Source organism: Amborella trichopoda, chromosome 10, assembly GCF_054954075.1.
Source record: "Amborella trichopoda isolate Santa Cruz 75 chromosome 10, AtrichopodaSantaCruz75HAP2 v2.0, whole genome shotgun sequence".
NCBI lineage: Eukaryota > Viridiplantae > Streptophyta > Magnoliopsida > Amborellales > Amborellaceae > Amborella > Amborella trichopoda.
In genome coordinates, this window is record NC_142345.1 from 45,729,764 (window position 1) to 45,755,818 (window position 26,055).

General features: G+C 36.8%; 2 protein-coding genes across 4 annotated transcripts in view; both read right to left on the minus strand.

Moving 5' to 3' along the window:
• Positions 1-12,128, minus strand: part of PEX5 (peroxin 5) — a 34,609-nt gene extending 22,481 nt beyond the window's left edge. Inside the window, exons 1-6 of the mRNA XM_011629909.3 lie at positions 11,927-12,128; positions 2,800-2,928; positions 2,500-2,677; positions 2,104-2,297; positions 1,590-1,841; positions 1,043-1,165 (exon numbers count right to left, since the gene is read on the minus strand). Of these exons, the coding sequence (XP_011628211.1) occupies positions 1,043-1,165; positions 1,590-1,841; positions 2,104-2,297; positions 2,500-2,677; positions 2,800-2,928; positions 11,927-12,046 (996 nt within the window). The 5' untranslated portion in view covers positions 12,047-12,128. The remainder of the gene's footprint in view (positions 1-1,042; positions 1,166-1,589; positions 1,842-2,103; positions 2,298-2,499; positions 2,678-2,799; positions 2,929-11,926) is intronic.
• Positions 12,129-18,952: 6,824 nt separating this feature from the next.
• Positions 18,953-25,908, minus strand: LOC18447382 (putative protein phosphatase 2C 66). Of its 3 annotated transcripts, none has more exons than XM_006857481.4 (5): positions 25,346-25,908; positions 21,282-21,668; positions 20,996-21,113; positions 20,048-20,271; positions 18,953-19,917 (listed from the first exon to the last, which is right to left on the minus strand). In XM_006857481.4, exons 1-5 carry the CDS (start codon positions 25,637-25,639, stop codon positions 19,336-19,338), a joined length of 1,605 nt encoding a protein of 534 aa, XP_006857543.2. In that variant the 5' UTR covers positions 25,640-25,908; the 3' UTR covers positions 18,953-19,335. The 3 variants fall into 3 exon arrangements, with proteins under 3 accessions (XP_006857543.2, XP_088705498.1, XP_020531203.2); XM_088849372.1 differs by having other exon boundaries at positions 21,282-21,746; XM_020675544.2 differs by lacking the exon at positions 25,346-25,908 and adding an exon at positions 22,867-24,483.
• Between the last annotated feature and the right edge of the window lie 147 nt (positions 25,909-26,055).

Sequence of the window (26,055 nt, forward strand, 5' to 3'; positions counted from 1 at the left end):
TAAGGGAAAGTTTAAGGTCATCACCCTTCTTAGACCATGAAGTACAAAAAGACCGCACTTTCGATATCTTGGATCGATAATCCATGAAAATGGAGAGATTGAGGAAGATATCACACACAGAATTAGAGCTGGGTGAGCGAAGTGGAGATGTGCAACTGGAATTTTATGTGATCGCCACATACCAATGAGGCTAAAGAGAAAATTCTATAGGATAGCAGGGAGATCAACTTTGTTCTATCGGGAAAAATTTTGGGCGAACAAAAAACAATATACCTTAGCCCTTTACCATTTTCTTCCATAAAAGGTAGCCTGCCACGCTCCTCTCCATCCCTTAATTTCTTCTACCCACCCTTTATCTTTGAGCACACCCTCTCCTCCAACCTTTACACCTTCGAATCCACTAGCGCCCTCTGCTGAGGGCAGAAGGTCCCTTCACACGTGTCATGCTTCATGACGGAAAGCTCCCCCTTAGAAAGGTGAACACATTACTCTCACTCTGTATATCAGGAGCCCCCGTCCTCTTCTTCTAAGGAGCACATCATGGACCTTTTGCCAGGGATTGACTCCAACAGCCCTATTAAAGTATGCTACAAGCCCAAGAAAATTTATGAAAACACAACTGCTGCTTAGGCGTTGTTTGCCATCCATTGGGATTCTGTTGTACACCGTTTGGTGTTCTTCTTTTGAGTTTTCAGTTTAATTTTGTTGTTCTTCCCTCCTAAGTATTACTTTTCTATCTCCCTCTTCTACTATCTGCTATACAGTTGTAGTCTGAGCACCGAACTTGTAGGTTGCCGTCTCTAGTTTTAGTCAAATGTAAATCCTTTCTTTCTATCTATACAAAACTTACCCTTATTCAAAAAAATAATACATGGATAATAACTGGATTTTGTTGGGTATAGATATTTGTAGTATGCAACATAGTATTCCCAATCATAAGAGTTTAAGGCAAGATGCCCATACAAATGTCATCATAAAGGAAACTATAGGTTAACAAACTTTTGAATGCATCATATGAAAAGAATAATCTTCACAATGAAACCTGAAACTTTGGATCTTCATTTTGAGCTAATGTCTCAGCAAGCATGCGAGTCTGCTCCATAGCTGCTATATTTGATATGTTCCTGCCTGTCATTCGACCAAGCGATGACACTTGTGACTGTTCCTGAAGATGATAAACCAAAAGTTAAGATGGCATTCCACTTAAGCCAATAAAAAGGGTCATGTGAATGATAGCAATGAAATACTGTATCCATTTTGAGAAATTGGTAAGAAATGTAATGATGATTAAGCAGAAGATATGTGCAAGAAAACAGATAAGTTACCCCAGACAGTCAAAAGCTCAGACATGGCATCAGTAGACCAAGTATGAAATACATACTGTTTCTACCCTAGTATAAAGACTAACAAGGAGGCCATACTTCCATACAAGAGACCAATGTACTGACTGCAAAATTCAGAATGTGATACCACAGATTTTCAGCAATAACCAGGGACTAGAAAGACTCAACTGTAACACAAGCAGAAGAAGTTCAACTCCCAGCAAATATCTGGCATTCACTACAAGGAGATATATAGGATAGACTGACCTGCTCAAATTGGGAAGCCCATGAATCAACACCATATTGTTGCTCAAAGGAATTTGCCCATGACTCTGGGCCTTCCGCTGGCCTAAACTGGTCGTACTCAGCAACCCATCTGTCCTCAGCATGAGGCGCCTCAAATTTTGCTGCACCTTGCGATTCATTCCAATATTGCTTTAACTCCGGGAATCTTCTATGTGGAGGCCCCCTCGCTTGAAGATCATTATCAATCTCTAAAGAATGTAGGAGTGCATTTACCTGGAAGACATATCAATCAGGATTCAGGAGTGAACAAAAAACGAAAGCTACAAAAGAAACTTGATATGTATTATAAAAAATGAATACAAAAGGATTTCATAAAGACCTCATGATATGAATAGCTTAGGAATGACTAAATCTGATTCTTAGTGCACATAATACATCAATGCGTTCCTTATAACACTATTCAGCACATGCTTCTCATGTAGATCTAGTCATTTGCGACAGAATTTCATTCCAGCATAGAAGAAATATACCTTACCTGTGCATTAATATAATCATCACTCTTATCAGCAAAAAAGTGGCGTGCCATTATGCTACTGCGGTCACGTATGCAATGCTTGTCTCTTTGAGACAAACCCATAACTGGCAGTGTTGCCGGACAAAATGGAATGCCGGCCTGGTTACTGTGTACAAATTGATGAAGAAATCCAGACAAAATGTTTTGAGGTGGACCTGCACAAGGAAAATGAAATAATACGAATTGGTTGAATCGTCCATCTAGCAAGAAACATAGAACACAAGATGAAACAGCTTAGGGCCTAAAATAGGAGAAGGATATTTTTGGAGATTTCTCACAGGACAGCAACGAAGAACAAATAGAGGACTACTTTTAAAAAAACACAGAGTGAAATACTCATCTACTAACCAAGCCTACCTTCCCATCTGGAGACAGGAGCATTAACACCATCATAAATTTGATCAAAAGTAGAAAAAAGGGAAGGATTATCTCTTTGCTGAAAATTGGGAGGCATATGAGGTTGTTGAGCCTCATTCCATGCCACTTCGAAGCCTTCATGCCCACCAGAATGGAATTTGCGGAGGAATTCCGAGCCCTTTGACCATTATCATAATAAAATAAAAGAAGAAAAACAATAAGTCCCATTACAAAAATAAAACAGTTACCCTCTTACATAAGGCTGCACCTCTTATACAAAATCAGGAAACAAGGTCAAACCTGGTTATCTGGATACTGAATTTGTTCATGGTCATACTCGCCCGGAAGAGAAGACAAGGGGTCATGACCCCTAATATCAGGAGCATGAGGACCAACGACTGCGACGTCTGGAAGCTCGTTCAATCTATCCTGTATGAGAAAATTTGACAGATTGGATAAAGAACTAATAGGAGATCATATGAAAGAAAAAGCTGTTTTTAATATAAGACAAACCCAATAATGGCTAAATTAAAAGAAACGAATGATCATAATGAATCATATATGAGGAGCTCTTACAAAAATGTCTCACAGATAAAGATGTGGAAAGATCGTGCAGTGGATGTGCATAAACTCTATACATGGTTTGCATATGACCAATTTGACCATAACATTTTAATAAGTGATGATACCATAAGATCAAAACAATGGGGGGCCGCTGAACCTCAGCTTACACTTCAGGAACTTACTCAACAAAGTTTAAACACCTGAAAACACTTCCTTTGCAGTACATAAAGATGGTCCGTTAGATTATAGGAATATGGTGGAGTAACTCACCTTCAATTTCTGCTGTAAATGCCCTTATATTGCAATTTAAAAAAAAATTAAAATATTTGTCTTTTGATTACAAAGACTCATATTTGCATAAGGGATTGTGATAGGGCTGAGAATTTTACCCAGTTTGGATCCGAAACACGAATTTCTGACGCTATCCAGATCCCAGATGTGGATCCGACGGGTTGGATCAAAAAATTGGATCCAAATCATAATTCAAACCGGATCCGGGTACAAGTGGTTCCGATCCGGATCCAACATAGTAATTAAAATATTATATAATATTTTGTATGTATACACATATGTTATATAGTATTTTTTGTTGTACATGATTTTATAGATATAAAAATAACAAGGTTTAAAAAACGGATCGGCAACCCGGATCAGCAACCCCAAACATCATGTCGGATCGGTAGATCGACAATACAGATCATAGAATTGGGCAAATCGGCAGGTTTCAACATTAAAAAAATGAAAAAAATTACTAGAATTTCTTAAAAAATCTGCTTTTTTAGGTTTTCAAAAAATAGTGGTATTGCATTATAGTTTCTTATTATTTTGTTGAAAATACATAAGTATTGAGAACTTGTCTCATATCTGAGTGTTTTTATCCATTATATTCATTTTGTAGTCAAATGCAACTCATTACAATAAGGATCGCTCTGACTCTAAATTTATAGTGAACAAAAAAGGAAGTGTACATTGTTTTGGACCTTTTGGTTTAATAGAGAAAAGACCAGGGTATTACCCTCACAAATAAATAAATCTAATGTGTAATAATTAGTGTGGTGCCACACTAATCTGCAGCGAGGTGCCACACTAATCTGCAGCGAGGTGCCGCAAGTGACTTTTAACCACATTCTTCAAGGGGGCCAATGAAGTACCCGATCGCCTAGCCAAGGATGAAGCTCGCAGCACCTTTCCATCCCTTGTTTTCTCCTCCTAGCAACCTTAGAGCTCGCTTGGTTCTACTTTCAGGTACGCCAGAAATTATTAATCCCCTTCCCCTCTCTCATCTTTTCTCTCTCTATCTTTCTCCTCTCTCCCCCCTCATCTCTCCATTTCTACCTTTTCTCCCTCCCTCTCTCGCATAATTCTACTATTCAACCCTTCCTTCACCCCACCTCCTTCTCAACCCTCTGTATCCAGCAAATGTAGCATCTCGTCAATTTAGGGGCAGAGAAGAGAATAGAACAAGCGAGGAAAAAAAAGCGAAAAAAGGATAAAAGAAGAACAAAAAAAAGAAGGGGAAAAGAAAAAAAACAGAAAGAAAGAAAGAAGAAAAAGAGAAATGAAAGAAATTTCGAGGTACAGCAAGAAAAACAAAAATTAATTTTTAATTCTTGAGAAATGGATTCTTCTTCTCAGTTCGCCTTCCTCTTCTTTCTCTTCTGGTCTCTCTGAGAAAATTTCTCTTTCCATCTTCGTCTCCCTTCCATTTCAATATGACCTCGTACCACCACCAACCCCCACCCCCTCTCCCCCCCTTATCCCCTACTGTGAGGCCAGAAAGGATGGAAGATCAGAAGCTCTATCAGAAGGAAGCCCCACATTCAGCATGCACTCTCCCCTCTCCCCCCCCCCCCCCCCCCCCGATACTAATGTGAAGCCAGAAAGGTTGGAAGAACAGAGTATGCATGTTGAAGTTCTACTCTTATCAGGCTCAACTTTGAAGACAGATTATTTCTCTTTTATCGTCTATCTCTCTCCATCTCATTTTCATGTCCCCTTCTCCATCCTATCTCTATAAATTTTATATTTTTGAATATTAACCAAATTATATAGTTTTCTTTGGTATTTCAGTCACAAGTCCTTTCTCATCCTCTTTCCCTGTTGGCCCTTTACAAGCACCTCTCTACCCATTTTTCTCTCTGATGCTTCCCTTTTAATTTAACCCAGTCTCACTTCTCTCTCATCCTCTTGTAGCTTTGTCACTCCTTTGGCCCTCGCTCGCTTTCAGAAGCAATATCAGCAAGGCCAGAAGACTCAAAGAGTACCATGAAGATAGCTCGGCATTTTGAAGAATTTGTTTTGTTTTTTGTTTTTCGGCTGTGTTATGAAGCCACTTTTACTTTGTCCCGCTTGCCTCTCTCTCTCTCTTCGCCTTGATCGCTTCCGCCCCTACCTCTTCCCCGCCTTCTCTTCTCTCTTCAACTCTACTATTGTATACTGGGTACCCAATTTGTGGGATGTTTTCCAATTGTAAGTGTTTATTTTATTCTATATATAAAGTTAACCTTCTTCTAAAAAAAAATAATTAGTGTGAACAAATATATAGAATTTAGAAACATAAATTTACAATCATATTTTAATAAAAGTAGGAAAATAAATAAATAAATTCATACTTGCAATTTGGGATAATTGATAAAGCAACTTAGAAATAAAATCTCAAGTGGTATGAGCTAGTGTTATTTTTTTCTCTTAAAATATCTCGTAAACTAGTTTTCTTGTTAAAATTCAATAAACTAGTATTGGCATTATTTTTTGCTTTTTTAATATCCTATGAGCTAGTACTATTTTTTTTTTTTAATCCCAATTAGCTAAGGATCCATTAACTAATAGCCTAATATTAATCATTTAATCCCATGAGCTAATGGCCAAATAGCATTAGATGGAGTCTATTTACTACAATGCCATCACATCTTCGAGTCAAGAAAATAGACAATGAAGAATTGTCCCACATCGAAGTGATGTGGGAGGACAACACCATATAAAAGACGTTGAACCCAACTTCACAAGCGTCACGTGATGGGGGTGTAAGGGCCACGTATGAGCTTGAGCTTAACCCCAAGTGATGGGAATGCAAAGGTCACATGTGAACGAATGGGGGATGACATAAGGGCCATTATTGGTGGAAGATTTCGATCCGGATCAAAGATTCTTAAAACACTAAAAAATAATATATAAAATAATTGTTTGGGTCCGATCGGGTCCATATCTGGATCCTGGATCCCATGTATACTCTTTGGATCCAGATCCGGATCTGAATATTCTAGGTCAGATCGGGTCCGGATCTGAATCCCACATATACCTTTTGGATCCAAATCCGTATCTCAGTGGATTCGGGCTCGATCCGACCCATTCTCAACCCTAGATTGTGAAATGAGTACGACTTAAGGTAGTTCGAATCATATGTGATCATCCAAAGTTGTTTTATGCAGGAGAGTGGGAAGAATATTGATTAAGGCAAAAGGTGACAAATGTATTAAAAATGAGAGTTAGTTTACTACATTTGCTGCAAAGTTCAGGAATGACAGCTCGCAGGAACCTATCAATACGTGCTTTCTTACAAAAATTGGAAATGAGATGATGATGTTTATGACTTCAAATGAATCATGAACTCTAAAATTCATTGGCCCCAATGTTTTAAAAATAAATAAAAAAACGGTCCACCAGGCGCCTAGGCGGCCTGAACAAAAAAACCACATACCTCGACCCAAGCAGCCCTACACGGGCGGTTGTACCTAGGCGGGCGCCCAATGCCCAGGGTTGTAAGGCGTTTGTCAATTTTTAAATTCACCCAAAAGGGCAAAGGGGGTCACTTTGACCCCCAAGTTTGTATAAAAACATTATGGGGTTTATTTTTGAACACCAAAGTGAAAAAAAAAGAAACCGTCAATCTCCAAACTTATTTTTGATAATCTAGAGTAATTTCTAAGAATCGAAGGTATTTTTTGTGGATTGAAAAAGTTTTCTTTTCCCATTGAAATTACTTTTAGGGTGCTATTGGTGGCATTAGAAGACCCTTGAGTTGATTCGTAGCTCGATTGAGGTAACCAACATCGAAGATCAAAGATTGGGTAAAAAAAGTCAGTATATAATCTTTATTTGAGTTTTATTTTTCCAATTTGAGATGTCTTCTGCGGGGTCTAGTAGGGGTAGAGATCCAGGATGGAAATATTGTATTAACCCTTATAAGAATGACAAGAATAAATTTAGGTACAATTTCTGTGGACATGTTTCTAATGTCGGCATAAATAGATTTAAGAAACATCTTGCCTGTATTAGAAGTGATGCTGCCCCATGTAAGAAAGTCTCAGATCTTGTAAAGAAAAAATTTGTGAATACATTGAAGGGGAAAAGAGTAAACAAATTGCAAAAAAAAAAAGATATAGTAGAATTAAAGTCAAGGGTCAATGTTTTTTATGATAATATTGACACTGAAAAAGATGATGAAGAAGAGGAAGAAGAGGTAGCCATGGTTGGTACTCAGAGCTCTAAGAACAAGAGGGCTTTTGGGTCTAAGAAGCCTCGTATGAAAGGACCTATAGATAGTTTTTTTACACGTAGCCCTGAGACAACAATTAAGAAAGGCAAGGGAGAAAAGGGGAAAAAACAAGTGACAATTGAAAATAAATTTAAGAAGGAAGATAGAGGCAAGGTGATTTAGTTTATTGCTCGGTGGTTTTACCATGCAGGCATTTCTTTTAACACTGCTCGCTTGAATGGCTTCCATGCAATGTTGAAAGCAATTGGGCAATTTGGGCCAGGTTTGAAAGCTCCAACTACTTATGAGATTGGAGAGCCACTACTGAAGAAAGAAATCGAGTATACTAACGAATATCTCAATACCCATAAGGAGGGATGGGCTAAATTTGAGGTTTCTTAAATGACAGATATGTGGAGTGATAGGAGGAGGAGTAACATGAATTTGTTAGTAAATTGTCTCACGGGTACAATTTTTTTGCGCTCAATTGATGCTTCCAATGATATTCATGATGCGCATTATATATTTTATTTTATTGATAAGGGCATTGAGGAGGTGGGGAAACTTGTAATTCAAGTGGTCACAAATAATGTTGCTCCCAATCTAGCTGCAGGTCATTTGCTTCGACAGAAGAGGCCTCACATATTTTGGACTCCTTGCGCTGCACATTGCGTAGATCTTATGCTTGAGGCCATTGGTGAATTGTCTATTATTAAAGGATTTCTTTTTAGGCTAAGGAGGTTATAATCTTCATATACAATCACATACTTACAAAAAAGTGAGAGCTAGTGAGGCCTGGGGTCACTAGATTTGCCACTGCCTACCTTAGTCTACAGAGCATGTATAAGAGGAGAATCGCATTAAGGTCTATGTTTGCTTCAGAGGAGTGGAGTAGGTGTAAGTGGTCTAGAGATGCCCAGATAAGGAAGGCACGGGATATTATTCTTTCGAAATATTTTTGGCGTGGGGTGAAGCATGCGATATTAGTATTTCTTACCTTGGTGAAGGTCTTGCGCTTGGTTGATGTTGATAAACCCTCCATGGGCTATATATATGATGCAATGGAAAGGGCTAAGAATAAGATTGTAGAGAATTTGGGCAATGATGTAGCCAAGTATGCCCCAATTTGGGAGATTATAGATGACAAATGCGATAGGCATCTCCACAGACCATTACATGCAGGGGGTACTACTTGAACCCCAAATTCTTTTATGCAGATGCGGATATTGAGTCAAAAAGGATAACTATGGAAGGTTTTAATGAGTACTTTGAGAAATTAGTTCCCGATCCACATATACAAGATAAGATATCAACTGAAGAGCTAATTTCGTACAAGTGTTCTTTGATGTCATTTGGTAAAGATATGGCATTAAAACAAAGAAACAAAGACAAACCAGGTAGTATACTTTTGACTTTTGTTTTATAAATTATAATTTTCTTTCAAGTTTCAACTTTCAAGTTCTGATAATGTTAAATACCTAAATTAATTATAAAGGTTCCCCACATATTGCAGCCCAATGGTAGGGACAACATGGGAGTCGCGCTCCAAACCTCCAGAAGATGGCTATACGGATCTTGAGTTTGACAACTACCTCTTCTGGTTGTGAGCGCAATTGGAGATCGTTTGAGATGGTATTTTATTAATTTACAATTTTATATGTTTTTCTTGTTTATACGTTCATTTTGTAATATAGATTCATAGAAGGTAAGACGATCATAGACTCATAGTAGTTACTTATGCATTTTTCCTTATAGGTGCATACAAAGAGAAGAAATAGACTTGAGCAAAAGAAGCTCAAAGACTTGGTTTTTATTAGAAAGAATCAAAGGCTCAAGGAGAAGAAACACCAGCCAAAGAAGGATCCTATCTCTTCAAAAGACATGGAGAACGCTTCATAATGGCTAGTTAGTGACCCTGGTACTGAGGAGGTCTTCCCTGGGGAGGGTTTGACGTGGGACATAATCGAGGAGGCTTCGGGGCAAGCTTCTTATCCTAGGAGGGTCATTCGAGGAATTTCTTCTGCTAGTACTTCACAGAGGGAGATAGAGGAAGAGGAGGGAGATTCAGAAGAACCTCTAGAAGAAGAGGAATAAGTTGAAGAGGGTGATAATTCTGATGATGACGGCCTCAATTCTGATGCAGATGAAAGCAATGAAGATGATGATTTTGATTCTTATTGATGTCTTCTATCTTCTTTTGTAGTAACTTTATTTCACCATCTTGGTTTGGACTTTAGACATTTGGACTATTTCTATTTTGTTATGTGGTTTATATTTTTTTTGCCTTTTTGGACTATTTTGTTGCGTGGTTTACTGATTTTTTATAGTTTTGGAAGTCAGCTTGTTGAAAAGTTGAGAGTTGCAGACTTGGATGTTATTATGGTTTATTTTATGGATATGGAATATGGAGAATATGAGAGTTGGAGACCTTACAAAAGCCTATTAGACTTTTAAATGTTTTGTATGGTTTGAAATTTTGAATAAGTTTATTCTCAACCTGAGATATGTGATATGTTTCTATATAAAAACGTACGTCGCAAACTTGTGATATTTTCAAATGGAATAAATTACAAAATTTGACATAAATGTATGCATATATGTGCCTTTGGATAGCAAATATATAAAAAAATACTAAGAATTTGCACTGCAGGGCGCCCGCCTAGGCGCTGGGCGCCAAGCAGACCGCCTAGAGTTTTTTGAAACCTTGACTGGCCCATGATAATAGTGGATGCTTTAGCCTGTTGGTAATAGTCAAAGATTTAAAAAACGCCAGGTCAGCATGGAATCGCCCGGTCCGACCCGAGAATTGATCATCCGTGTGCCAATTCTGCCAATATATAGGAATCGTCTAAGTCTAGAAGAGAACCAGTGATTTGCAGCAGTAAAAACGTCGTTTTTCTACATTAGAAAACGTTGTTTCACCGATCCTGACCGGGTTTTGGCCAATTCATTGTCTTTACACGTGTTTTTTTGTCAGTTCACAATTTTTCTGCACAGTAAAATGGCGATCCAGACAGCCGAGTCACCGATCTAGACCGGATTTTGCGATCGCCAATTGCATAATCGATTCGTTTTTAAATCATTGGTATTAGTGGCCATTGATAACTTGTTAGCAGTCAATTATTGATCATGCATTTCTGCCGACAATAGCCTTAACATTAGGCTTTTTCAATAAATAAAATGCATCTATATTATTCCTCTTTTTGTTGTGGCATTCCCAAATTATTTAGTAAGTTTATTCAGCAAATAAAACTAGGAGGTGCGAGTTACTTCAAGTGGAAGGCTCAAAAAGGGTAAGGGATAGGCTCAAAAAGGCATGGTTGGAAATAGCGAGAAAAGATATGGGGAGTTATGGCCTCAGTGAGGGTATGGCCCTTGGTAGAGCAGAATGACAGACCAGGATCCGTGTAGCCGACCCCAATTAGTTGGGAAAAGGCTCTTATGATGACAATGAAGATGATTTAGTAAAGAAAAGTCCCAATACTTCCGTCAACTTTCATCACTTTCATCTTCTATACTGTTTTTGGATAGGATCAACTTGTAAAATGATTTGTCTAAGGCCAATCCCAATTATGTTTAATAGTTTGATGATTTGTGTACGACAAGTTCCAATTATGTTCACTGGCTAGTTCATTCTCTATAGCATCTCCTCATCACACACACACACACACAGAAAATAAAAAAAAATCTAAAAACAGAGTTGCAAAGGGCAAACTATAAAACAATAGAAACATATATCAGAATTCTAACCAAGCCAACCATTGCATGATATGTATGTTTTTTTTTTTCTGTTAAGAGAAGGTTAACTTTATACAATTAATTTATAAAAATATACAAAAACCACAAGATGTAGTATGGAGGCAGCCCACAAGACAGGTGCTAAGGGTACCAGAGAGATAGGGAGACGTCCAGAGAAAATAAAACAAGGAACCAAAAGACTGAACTGAAAGTAAACGAGGAAGAAGGAACTGATATATGTGTTGTTGCATCAAATATTATAATGGAAAAGGAAAATCAAAATAGAATTGATGGTGAATTTCCACGAACCCTAATTAGCTCAAACCCAAGCCTTTAACCCCATCAAAAAAATTGAGAAAAAACTAAGCATAATTTGCATTCGTTTCAGCAACAATAATTACAGAAACATCTAATTAATCTCATAACTGTTGGTAAGGAACTATGGCACACATCCAGGGAGCCGAAAATGTCTACGCAAATTTCAGCAACAAATAAAGAAAAAGGGATAAACGGGAGAAAACAATCAGAAAAATAATCCACGAATCAAGTGCATGATTGAAGCAATTGTGAATGAGTCCCAAAATTAATAAATAAACAAGAAAGAGAGAGACCGTGGAAATAGCAACTGTAGAGAGAGAGAGAAAGAGGTACCGTGGTTTTTGAAGAAGAGCCGAGAAAAGTGTTGGCGAGGACACCGAGGGGATTGGAGGAAGATGAAGTCCCCGGAACTGCGCAGGCGGTGCCTCCACTCACCAAATCCCTTAGCGCCATGTTTCCTTCTTTCTATTCACTCCTTTCTCTCTCTTCCTCCTCTGCGAGCAGTCACGGGAAAAAAACTCGACCCCTCCCTCTCTCTCTCTCTTATAATTATCTGTGTCTATAAATTATGATACAGCATCACTTTCTCTCTCTAAACGGAACTGAACAAACAGATGGACGTAGGGTTTATCAGTATCCACCGCTAATCTGTTATCCACGCGCGTCGGATTTAGGGTTTTGAGGTTCGAATCCCTACCCAACTATTTATATCCAACCCAGAGACAAAAACAACTTTTAAAAGCTCCAAACCTCATTCTTTACATCCATAGCTTGAAACGTTGTCGTGATGTTCAATTTTCGACACCATCCTCCTATAAACTACACCTCAAAAAAATACAAAATAATATCACTAAAGCGGTCAATTTATCTTTAATCACATTTGATAGCAATTTTTTCTCTTTCCGTTTCAAGTAGATATGTCATCGAAAATAAAAATTTATAAGTACTTACATAAGTCACGTTAGTTATTTGAAACGCGGAATAATCATGGGCATTTTTGTAGTTTGATTTATATAAAGCCTCAAGCAAATGATGAAAATGCCCCGACTAAAATAATGAGGGGTATTTGTGTCATTTTACACTTAAATATTTGTATGTATCCATTTATAAAAATACCCTAATTGTCTAAGCTTGACAGTATGTTTTTTATTTGTCATACATAACAAATTGGGGTATTTTTGTCATTTTGGTGAGGACTCTTTCGGTCAAATGACAAAATTGGAGGAATATCTAAATAAAAAATATACCCTAATTTCATCCCTTTAATAATTGTTTAAAAATTTCATGCCCTTTAATGATAGTTTCAAAAGATTGGGCTTCTTGGAGGTCAACCTTTGATTTGGTTCAAGCGTTTACGGGCTCGGGCTCGGGCTCGTGGATGCAATCTCAAGCTCGAATCCCAGCCAACATGATGATGCAGGGCCGTGGTTGAGTTCTACTTCGGTAGGGATGCTAAATGGATTGGGTTATTTTTTATTTTTTTTGGGTAATTCAATAGGGAAGACAAGTCTTGCCCGTGTTTTTTTTAAATAATTTAGAAATTAATTTTTTTAAAGGTGGCAGGGCAAAAAAATAAAATGGGATGATAGATAAAAAGGGTAAAAATGAATTAATGGGTCAAGCTACTTTACAAAATTATCAAAGTGGTCAAATTATTCAATTCAATATTAGAGTAGTTAGTTTATGAGTTTCGTTTCACTCTGCTACATTCTCAAAATTTTAATTAAAATATCCAAACTGCCCATTTCCATTTTTGGGAAGACCCTATATTTCATCATTGGATCCAGTTCTTATAAGGCCTAGGCTTTATAAAAAGGGTGCGGTTTGTATAGAGCCTTGGCTCTAAACAATCAAATTAGGGCTTACTTTCGAATAGTGCCGAGAAATGTGCTTTAAATATTTAAAATCTTTGTGATAACCTTAAAATATGTTTTGATCTTTATTTATAAAGTTTAAAGCTTCAAAAATAGTGCAGATTGAACAGATCTATGAAAACTTGAAAATCTTGAAAAATGACGGACCAAAAATACATTACAAAATACATTATTTTCAAAACTTGAAATCTATTTTTGCTCATGTTCATGCATCGTGATTTCAAGATGATCAATTTGAGGATATTTGAGCATCAAAACAATATTTTCTAGTTAATTTTTTGAGGTAGACTCTAATTTGTTTGTTTAGAGCTTCGACTCTATATAAACTCTTCCCTGGCTCTATATAAATTTTTCCCTAATAAAAACAAAGTAAAGCCTCACTTCAAATCCCCGTTCGAAAAGCATTCTGGGCATCGTAAACCTCATTGGAAAAGTGCTCCGGGCATCAAAAATCTCCATGATGGCTCTAAAATCAATTTTTAACACCATTTATAAAATTCAAAACTCAAAAAATGATACGGATCTATTAACATTCATTTTTAAGACAGTCTACATAATGAGTTATACAATACAATATTTTAGGACTTGAAATCCCAACTTTTTTTTCACAACCATAATGGTCAAAGTCGAGAGGATCGATTTGAAAGTTTTCCAACACAATTGAATGGGGCTTAAAACATTTTCCTTCATTATTTGGCCCGGCATGAGCCAAATTATGTGAATATCATTGCTTGGTCAGGCTTACATATTTGGAACATGTATTACATATTTAAAATCTCTCGCTCAAATAGAACAAGGAATAATATGTATGTGACCCAAATTATGTGAATAACATTTCTTGGTCAGGCTTTCATATTTGGAACATATATTTCATATTAAAAATTTTCACTCATATAGAACAAGAAATAATATGTACGTCATTTCACACAGGTTGTAACAATAGGAATAATTGCTGGTGGATCATTTGTTAGAAACTGTGTTTTTGTATATTTGTTTTAGGCCTCCATCGAAGATTATTTCAGAATACTGCAGAGAACTTTTTATTTATTGATTAATAAAGAATATACAATACCCCATATAAATATATGGCTAGTAACCGTTCTGAATAGATACCAATAGTTATTGATATTTACTAATTAATACACTAATTTTATTAAGATATATATACCCATACATATGCATATCCATAATGATGTATCAGTAATGATGTATATCAATACTAATATGAGATATCCAGACTCTAACACCATATGTTGATATGTTAACATTGGGAATGGAGGGTGTGAAGAAATAAAGAACACTAATATTAGGTATAGAATGAAACCATTTATCTTTGGTATAAGGTGATCACATTAATTTTGATCATTGAATGTGAAATTGGGTGGCTACAATTATTTCATTGATCAAGCTCAAACTTCAAAAGAAATTTTTTCGAACTTCGTAACACATCCAAACTATCAAATTTCTCATCGGATGGTTGTAAGTAAAAGTACCACATGAAGAAAATTATTAATAAGATAAAAGTAGCACATAAAAAAGAAATTAAGAATATTGAAATGGAAATATACAATGCTAAAGTAAAAAAAGTTGACATTTATCTTAACTTTTTATAGTAAAGAATACATATTTTACAAAAGAAAATTCATGAAAGATGACCCTAATTCCATCCAAACATAGTTTTCTCGTAAAATCCAAAACTAATTTTATTGAAAAATAAAAATATCATGAAAAAATTAAATTTATACCTATCAAAGGTGAAATGATTAAACACTTGTTTTAGATGGTTTTTAGCACTATCAAAATAGAAACCCACATGGGAACCAGTGTTCGCAAAACCGGCCAGTTAGATCGCTACAGGTAGGGTGGTGATTCCGGTTAGGGCCGGTTTTGCGGTACACATGGTAAGACAAAACTCTCCAAAAAAAATCGAGGCCAAAACCAGCCGGTTTACTGTCGAACAGCAGGTATTTCTTCAAAAACGGTCAGTTTTCGTAACCAGTCCGGTTTACTATTGTTTTCGAGCGTTATAACACTGTTATAATGCATAAAATAACAACCGTTATTTGACCATGCCCTTTATTTTCTTAGATCAAGATTTTACAGCATTTTTTTCTTCCATTTTGTAGCTTTTTTTTGTTTTTTAAGTCAAATATTAATGTTATACACCGTGAAGTTTCTATAGATTATCTATTATTGAATTAGAAGTCGAAAATCAAAGAGTTCTTAACGGATTGAAATGGGGATTTTTGAAAATTAAAAATTTCCTCCATTCTATCAAATGCAGCTTTAATACCTCATAGATTTTCATATAAATGGAGGGCTTTGATTGATTGTTGAAGAATTCAATATTTACATATTTCAATTTTTCCAAAACGATGAAGATTTGAGGTTTTTTTGGGCCCAAAGTATTGCTGCTTGAAGAACTGTTTTTATCCAAACAAATTGATTTTTGATCAATCAATTGATCGATTTTTATCGAACTGATCATTGAATTTTGATCATAAAGTCCTTATCTATCAAATAAACTAGTTATTTTGATTTACTATTGATTAAAAATTTTTATATCAATTTTTTTTTTGCTGCGTTTTTTCCTAAAGTTTTCATGAAGTAAAAAATTTGCAATTTTTTAAATAAAGATCTCAATAGTGAATAAGTTTTCATGAATTTTGGTGCATCTGAATATTAATTCAAGTATCTATCATATCCCCATATCAATTTGTTCAAAAAATGAAGGATTTGGGGTTGATTTCGCCTCTAAAGTTTTTGTATTCTTTGGCTTGATTTTAGGGTTCTTAAAACAATTTTGTTAAAATAAAATTAGGTTTTGTTTTTATAAAAATATGAAATTTGTGATGAATATGAGAAATAAAGAATATATTCTTTTTTTTCTAAAATTATATATTTTTGGTGAGCATGTTGGATTGTTTTTACTGTTATATATTTTTTTACAAAAATATGTTTATTTGTGATGAATATGAGGAAAAATTTTGTTTCTTTTTAATGTTATACATTTTTGGTGAGCTTGTTGGATTGTTTTTAATGTTTTATATATATTTTTTTATAAAAATATTATTTTGTGTTGACTATGAGAAAATATTTATTTCTTTTTAAGGTTATTTTTGGTGTATGTTACTGATGTCTGTGTTCTCAACTTCTTGTTTAGTTGTGACATTTTATTCTAATTTGTTTTTTTCTTTATTACAAGCCATCTATTATTTGTTGCAACTTCATACTCCTTAAATCTGTTTATTAGCCTCTTTGAAGAAAAGAGGTAGAAACTAAAAAGTGTTTTACTCATCTCTTATGTTTCCACATACTGAAATGGATAAAAACTTAACCTATGTTTTTTTTTTTTTAATATGCATCTTAATTCTACATTTTAAAGATGCCATCTTATATAATTTTTTTTTTTTCATGTTAAAACCCAACTCAAAAGGTTACTGAGTAAACGAGGTTTGGCCATTTCAAAATTGATTTGGTCATTTCAAAATCGATTTGGCCATTTGAAAAATGGCCACATTTTTTTAAAAAATATGCGATTTGGCCCTTTGAAGCAGCACTTAACACCTTGACTCACACCCTGCATTTGATAACCAAGTTACTAAGTAAATGACGTGCTCTCTCTTACTACGTTGACTCACAACCATTCGAAAAGCTGCGAACATCATGCTACAAAAAAAATACGCCCTCAAACTCAATTCTAAACCGTATTAAAGGATTTTTCAACATTAACACAATAACTTTCAACATCAATATTAAAACAATATGGAAGCATATATTGTTGCATCATCCATTGTTAGTTGGACTTTGTAACTTCACCTATTGAATTTATGTGAAATTATAAATTGTCTTGCATATTTTCATAATATTCAAATATTAAATTATATAAAAAGTTGTATCAAATTTTTTTATAAGATAAATGTATGTAACATGATGATGTATACTTAATCTAAGTTTTTCTATTTGTTTTTAATTTTTTTGGGGATTTTGACTACTTGACCGGTTAGTCTGGTTAACCGCTCCGATTAGTCCTGTTCCGGTTCGAACCGCTCCCAACCTCAAGACCAGTTAACCGTTTCGGATTGATTTTATGAACATTGATTAAAACTCCAAAATATAGCGTTATTTGAAAAAATCCAAGCCTTTTTTTTATTTTTTTGGACAAAAATAAGAAACAAGCATGGAAATTGAAATGTCTACTACTAAACCGGCAGGAGAGATGTTCAATTTAAGAGTACTGCAATGGCAGATGCCCTTGCAAAACAAGGTTTACCCCGTACAGTCAATACGTATTGATACATGCTAGTGATATTTGTGGCTATCTGCTTCTTAATACCCATGAAGGATGTAGTTTCTATAAGGCCTAGGCTTCATGAAAACAAAACAAAGCCTCACGTCATATCCTCGTCTAGTAAGTACTTTGAGCATCGAAAATAAAAAATCTATATAATGGTTGTAAAATCAAGTTTCAATACCAATTATGTAATTCAAAGTTAAAAAAATAGTACAGATCTTGTGAATCTATGAACACTTAGTTTTAAGGTGAAATGTACAGTCTAGATAATATGTTACAATTGCACTAGTATTAGGGTTGAAATCGTTTTGTTTTTTCACACCCATAGTAGTCAAGACCGAGATGATAAATTCAGAGGTTCTCTGATACCAAAACTAATTATTTTTAGTGAATTTGAGGTGAAGCTTGTACTTATTTTGGTAGGATTGTAGCCCTATCAAACCATTTTCCCTTTGTAAATTGGAAACTTGATTAAATACTAACCACATTAGCCTGCGATTGATATCACAATATGATCGGAAATCACATGTTACAGACATCGAAGAGTATGTACTCAGACAAACTTGAATAATCCACATCAGTTATAAAAAACAAGAAAAATTGTATGCTATAAGACTACTTACTTTGGATTGCATACTATAAGACTACTTACTTTTAGTACAAGAGGTCATAGACACTCTTAGTACACTCTCAGCCATTGCATCTAAAATCTTACAAATGGAAGTGTCACGAGATCCGAAAAAGTTTATTTTGGACTTTGTGCCCAGCAATAACACATCTCCAATCACCTTATTTCACATCGAACAATCAATAATGATTGTGAATCAAAATAAATAATCTCATAATATAGATTTCCTATAAAAAAAAAAAAGAAAAGAAAAAAGGGTGTCCATCAATGCTGATATTCTATGGTCGCATTCTGCATTCCTTTCGCATTCTGTATTCTTTTGTGTTTGCGTATGCTAGGTTCATCATCCAACACTTTTCCAAATTTAAAAGCGTGGATGGGCCTGCATAGAGAGAGAGAGCTTTAATCAATCATGGGAGAACCACATATATGCTGGCACTAAAATAATAGAGTTCTCATCAGAAATACTCAGGAAATCAACACACTGAGCTGATGCAAGGAGCAGCATGTATTTGGTCTCACGCCATGCCTAATGCATCACCAATGCAGATGGACACCTTGAATCCGAACTAAATAATCAAATCTCAGATTTCAAACTAGAAAAAGGCAAATAAGTTATCCTCTTACAATAACTGAGGGCAGGGACCCCATATGTGATGGTACCTCATACACACAGACAAACCTAGGGCCAAAGCCCCAGAGAGTCTGTGAGAGAACATGAGAGAGAGAGAGAGAGAGAGAGAGAGAGAGAGAGAGACCAGTTTTGGCAGAACCCAATTCAAAGAACAAACTCAAATCCTAGCCCTCGCCATGAACCAGAGGAGTGCAAACTGTGACTGTACACTAACAGCTACATACTAGCCATAGCTGCTCTGTTTGTTTCTATTGATTTTCTCTCACTAGCTTTCTACTTTAATACTTGGGGCTTCCCCTCCCCCCCACTCCTTCATAACCACTTCCTCCAGCTAAGTGATCTCTTGTCCCCAGACAAGAACCTTGGGAGGTTCAAGAGAGAGTTAACACGTGTTACTCCTTCAAGAGCCGACCATTCCTCCTCTTCGGTGGCTGATATGCACTCTGCAAGGCTTCTTGTAGAATGACACCGACCAGCTTGCTTGGCTTCCTTCAAATCCTCAGGCCTATCAGGATCAGGAACAATCTCCTCAATGTGACGAACACTCGTTGAGTGATCAAACTCTGGAACAAGAGACCAAGCACCATCTCTTTCTGATATTTCCTCAAGGTTGGAAGTATTAGACTCTCCTGTAGGCGTGGTGGCTTTTGCTGTATCATCTGTGGTTGTGGTTAGAGGAGGCTCCGATGAAGCTTTGTCCTCAACTTGCTTTGATTGGGGGGGTGGCTTGTTGAAAAAGAGGCAGACCACAGCACAATCATCACTTTTCGAAGTAGGGAACTTGAGCCTCCAGGCACGCACCGCACATTCTACAAGAGCTCTGGCTGCAGTTGTGCGAGACGGGGCCGACCACACTATGTCCACAACTTCCTTATTTGTGAGGACATCCCACACCTGTTTGTGTAGAAAAACGTCTATTTATTTAGTCCATGGAATACTGATACCTGAGATAGGTGAAATCATTGTAGAGAGAGAGAGAGAGAGAGAGAGAGAGAGAGAGAGAGAGAGAGAGAGAGAGGAGTACCCCATCCGTGGCCAGAACAATGAATTCATCTCTCTCTGTGATGCGATGGTACGATATATCTGGGACTGAAATCAAGCCAAAATCTTTTAGACAGAAATCACCAAAGGCTCTAGCCATGGCTAACCCAGGTGAGTCATTATTAGGCAACCATACACGGGCAACCTCAGGTTCATCTTGCAAGGCAAAAACCCTGCCTTTACAGCGCTGGATCCTTTCTGCTTCCCCTGGATAAAAGAAAAAAGATGAAAGAGAAAATCAGCGAGAATAGGAGGTGACTTCAATCATAGAAGCAATATAACACGTTTAGAACAAAATTAGCCATTGGTTCAAGGGATTGAAAGACCGGCACCAATGTGCAGCACCCCATCATTTGAGTCAAGTAACCATGCAATTGCAAGGGAGCCATTGATGATTCATTTGTGATCAAGCTACAGCTTAGAGGCCCACCAAATGTCACATCAATGTTTGATGACACTTTAGGGTTTCAAGCAAGCATTGACTATCCAGTCTTCAACCTCAATGGGCTCAAACATAGGATAAGTTAGACAATGGAGGCTTCAGTACAGGAATAGCATTAAGTATTTTAAGTCTAACCCTTGAACTCCAATAAACTCAAGTCATCTACCAAGGAATCTCACAATCAACTAAAGAATTGACCACCACCCGAGAGGATTTATTGTCCATTCAATAGCATTAGCTTCACGGTCTAATGATTTGGTACTTAATTCAGGCTTTAAGCTTTATCAAATATGTGGTGTCCCAATGAAATATAGAGGAGTTCTCAGCAAAACATCTAATATAGATTCCTGAAGAAACATCCAGAATTCATTGGGCCACACGATGAGCCAGGAAGGCCTGTCCTAATTGATGGTAAGGTAAAACTTCACAAAGTGGTTAGTGGGAAAATGAATCGAAGTGATAAGAGAGAGAAAATACAAAAAAGCATACTTGGGAGATTTGGCTTCAAGTCCACAGTCAGTTGCACTGCAATCAAGGAGTCATCCTGATCTCTGGTACCAAGAATTCCTCTGGAGTCCCCAACATTTCCAATTACAAGATCCTGACCCTGAAATGGAAGTAACGGGTTGCAAGTCAGTCGACAGGTCTAATCTAGTAACGGCAGGTCCTATTAAGTTGATACAACAATAATTTTTTTCCTTTTTGGTATTTTTTTTTTTTTTGGGGGTGGGGGGTGTTAGCTCTGAGAGGTGGTTTAAAACTTTAAAATTATCACCTGTTTTACTAAGGTAACGGCTGTTGTTCCACTGCAGAAGCAATCAATTGTCGGATGCAATTTCAATTCCTTGTCCATAACCTTGAAAGCCTTTAAAAAGGACTGTCTTAATGTCATGTGTATCTCTGGGAGCTTCTCATATTCATCTGCATCTATGGAGTCGCCCAGATCTTCATCCATGCCAATGGATGCAGTTTCCTCTGAATTCATGCTTCCATTCAGACTCCCATTTTCGTGAAGGCCATTTTGAATACCCAAATTGGCATCCCAGTGCTTGCTCAGCTTCAGAGGGAGAGAGTCCCTTACCTTCTTGGCCACCATATGGCCATAGGGACCATGGCCATCAAAGACTCCACAGAAGACGGTATCATTTCTTGAACCAAAATTCTGATGTGATGAACCCCAGAGGAAGAGTCATTCCATGAGGTATATAGTAATTTAATCAGCCATAGGCCGTATATATATCTGGTCAGGAAAATAGTGAGAAACTAAAGCAGAAACATGTTTCACACAAATTCTAGTGCTTAATCTTCTGAAAAACACATCACAAGATACAGGGGCATAATTACACAGCCTATTTAGTTCAGTGCCACAAGAAAATGAATCTATGCAGACTATTTGGTATCAAAACCAGGCATTCTCATTTGGCATGAAAATGGCATTTACATAAGGTTTTCTAGAGATCAAGACATTATACCAGTAAGTAATGATGGCAGCGACTGAGCTATTGCCAATTAACATGAATAGACGATAGGAACATGAATGATTTTTCTTTCACTGGTAAGAAGCAGAACTGGGTCACCAATGCAGAATATGGTGTGAAAATATTTGACAGTGAATGAAACAGGACCCAAAAGAAAAAATAATAATAATAATAATAGAAAAGAAAATAAAATAAAATATCTTTTAGTGAACCACAGGCATTTGGCAGATATTTGTATTTTTTTAATATTTCAATGGTTCCATATAAAGAGGCATGCACTGAACTACAACAACTAAGTTACAGCAGATCGTAAACAAGTAAAACCACAACTTTGTAGTAGATCTTTGGTTATCTTAATTTGGAAAAGATTCTATGGAAATCTTGGCAACTTCAAGTCGTTTCTGATGAATATAACAACCAATTTCAATTTACTACAGCAAACCAGGTCTCACATACATATTAAGGTTTCCAACATCATGGATTGTGAAAGATATACTAAAAAGGATCAGTTGTGCTCCAACATAAACATGTCATCAGGGAAAAAAAAAAAGTAGGAAAAATCACATCCAAAAGCCCAAATGCCGCCAACAAGCCCATCTACTGCTTTTCTCAACTATCAATAATCATGCATGTCTCCTCTCCCTAGCCAGATTTGGCCAGGTGGGTTCCTGTGTAACTGACAATAGAAAAATTTTCCATGTTTTAGATTACAAGTCACAATTATGCCAAATGTGAAAAATAAAATTACTCGCAATCTCTGAGATACTACTCAACTGCCAATTGTTAAGTAGCCCGTTGACCTATCGATTATATAGTTTTCTCTGGCTAATCTGTTTTCACATTAATATAATCAAAAGTAACCTAGAGCTGCAGAGCACCCACCTGCATGGACAGAATGTAAGTTATCTGAGACATCAAACTCCCCAGCCCATTGCCCCATTCCCCCACGAAAAAGAGGGGGTACATAAGAAATCCCTGCACTGTCCGCATTCTTGCTGGTTAGACCATAAGCCAATTCGTTGGCTTCATTATGAACGGGAACTACTGCCTGCGAAATGAAGCACACCCCCTCTCCCCAGAACAAAAAAAAAACCGAAGGGACAAATAAATAAACTCCTTTTACCCCCAAGATGGTTTTCCACTACCTCAAGCCAAGTAATCACCCTCTATCACAAGAAACCTAGCAACAAAGCTCCATTGTTTTTTAGATATCAGACCTAGCTACAAAGTTTCACGCCATCCAAGAACACTGCCAGCACATGAAGGCATCATTGCAAGCAGGAGGGCACCTAAAACAAAATCCAACATAAAGAAACAATAACAAACCAACTGCAACATATTAGCCATTAGATTTATGGAGCCTCCAATAGCGACTTCTGCACCCAATGAATATGTTACACAAGGTCCGACATACAAGAAAAAGTACAACCAGATGTGAAACATTGACATCTCAATTGCGGCAATAATTATCCACATGATCCATTCTGAAGGATAATACAAAAGATGTGGCAGCAGCTACTAATAATAAAAATGACAAATGACTAGCTGTGACTCAAGTGTCTTTGGATAAAATCAATTTCAAGAAGCGATAGAGCACAAATGGTCACATACTCACGAATCAATGCTAATTATAAACAAACCAGATATTAAAGGTCAATATTTGTTGCTATAGCTGCTTTCTCACACATAATTCACATACTAGAAGTCACTGTGACTCCAGTGTCTCTGGATAAAATCAATTTCAAGAAGCAATAGAGCACAAATGGCCACATACTCACGAATCAATGCTAATTATAAACAAGCCAGATATTAAAGGCCAATACTCGTTGCTACAGCTACTTCTCACACATAATGCACATAGTAGAAGTCACACGCGTCCCTCTCAGTGTCTCATTATATCAACAAACATGTGAACAAAATCATAATAGTTACAACTTCAACTACAAAGCAAAACTTATCTTCATCAAAGTGTAAAAGTTGATTAATTTCAGCAAACACAAGCATTTCATGATTACGAAAGAGTGTGTCTGACTTCCTAAGGTAGGAAGAGAACATTTTCTAAGCAGCACAGTTCTCAGTCTAAATGAGCATTTGGAATAAGGAGAGAGGATAGAATAACAACTGCTTTTTATATTTTTTTATTTTTGAGAAAGAAAAATAGGAGAACAAGGTGGGAGAACATATGATATTCCTATTCATGATGACAAGATTCAAGTGGGATATGAATTATCTTCAAGGACTTTCCAAATGCCCGACCTCACAATAGAGTGCACTCCCACAGAAGAACTACCACTGCTCCAAATGGCAATGGTATCAATGCCTAGAAATTCCCCATCAGATGGCTACAACTCATCAGTAGAGAAGGTCAACAAGATCCAATTATCAGGTCCAATTCTCAGTTCGTCAAGCTTGCATCAAGCTCTCAAGGAGTACCATTGTATCCATGCATGCCATTTAAAAATAAATAAATAAATACAAAAATCATTTTTTGTATCCCCGCTGCAAAAGAAAAAATCTTATTAAAAAGATGATGATGATGATGGTGATACCAAAAGCAAACAACAATATACATTAACACTATTGATGATGAGAACAGTGATCTTTCATATACTCTTCCACATGATTTTGTATACAGCGAGATACTTGTAGTGAGAATCTATGCACTCTTTCCAGGTGATTTGTATATAGAAACAACACTTGTATTGAGGATCTTCATAAATATTGTATACAGGAGGTCTATCTAACCTCCAGTTTATTTTCTTCCATATTAACATAATCAGTGAGCGACCAGCACAGACCACCGCTCGCATAGCAAAAAAAAGAAAAAGGAAAAAGGCATGATTTGAAGAATTAAAAGTACAAAGTTTGCAATTATGAACTCTTCAAAGCTTCATGACGAATTTTCAATCACCCCTATTTCAGAAACAAATAGCACTAATGAAAGGAAGGAGAAAGCCTCTGTTTCGTTCTTCTTCTTTATTGCCCTTTTTAGAAGACAAACAGACTGTTTCTTTCTAACAGCTCAGACTAGATATGCTAACAAAGATCAAAACTGTTATTGAGTCCGCCTACTGCTATAGCCAATTGCCAAAAAAAAGAAACAATAACATCAGAAATACTACAGCTGCACATTTACCCAACTCCTCTGATATCATTTACACATCTTTGAAACTAGAGCATGCAAACCCCAACATAAAAACCCAATATCCATCACGAAAGAATAAATCAGGACACTGATCAAGCAAAATTTACACGGAACATTCGATAACTAGACCCGGCAATCCCATCAAATCAATAAAATGGAGAAACATGAAATGATTCGGTGAAAGGAGAAATGCGGAGAGGGCACGAGAGAACAGACCTCCCAAATGAGCATGGCGTCCTGATTAGTCCCTTTCCTTCCCTGCTGTGTATGCAAACACGCAAAATCAGTCGACCCGTTCACAAAGATCCTCCCCGGGAGCCCTTGAAGCTCGGCTTCCTGCTTCGCAGCGGCCGCGGCCGAATTCAGGGGCCATTCTCCAATAGAAGATGGAGCCCCTCTCTTCTTGCGGCGGCGCCTAGAGATGCTGCCAACAGCAGAAGATGGTGATGATGAACAAGGCAGTGATCCAAAGCCCCTCCTCCTCCCCTCTCTTGATAGACATGATCCCATCTCTCTCTACACCAAACCCTACAAACTCTCTCACTATCTCTCTACCAATAAATTAGATTACCCATGCACCTCTCTCTCTCTCTCTCTCTCTACATTCAACCCTGCAACCTCTCTCTCTCTCTCTCGCCGGCAATAAATAACATGAAGCTAAACTTGACAGGCGAGGAGCGGGAAGTGAGGCTGCATGTTTAATGCTGGACGGATAACCCTAAAATAATAGACGCAGGACAGGAAACCAGAGGCTTCGTTCCATCCCCGTGATGTAGAGAGAGAGACACCATAATGGGTGAGTGAAACTGAAAATAAAGAGGAGAGAGAGAGGAAGTAATTATTAATTATTATTTGATTACATGGAAAATGATAGAAAACTCCCTGTCACTGAACAAGTAAACGGGAAAGACAGATCACCGGATTTT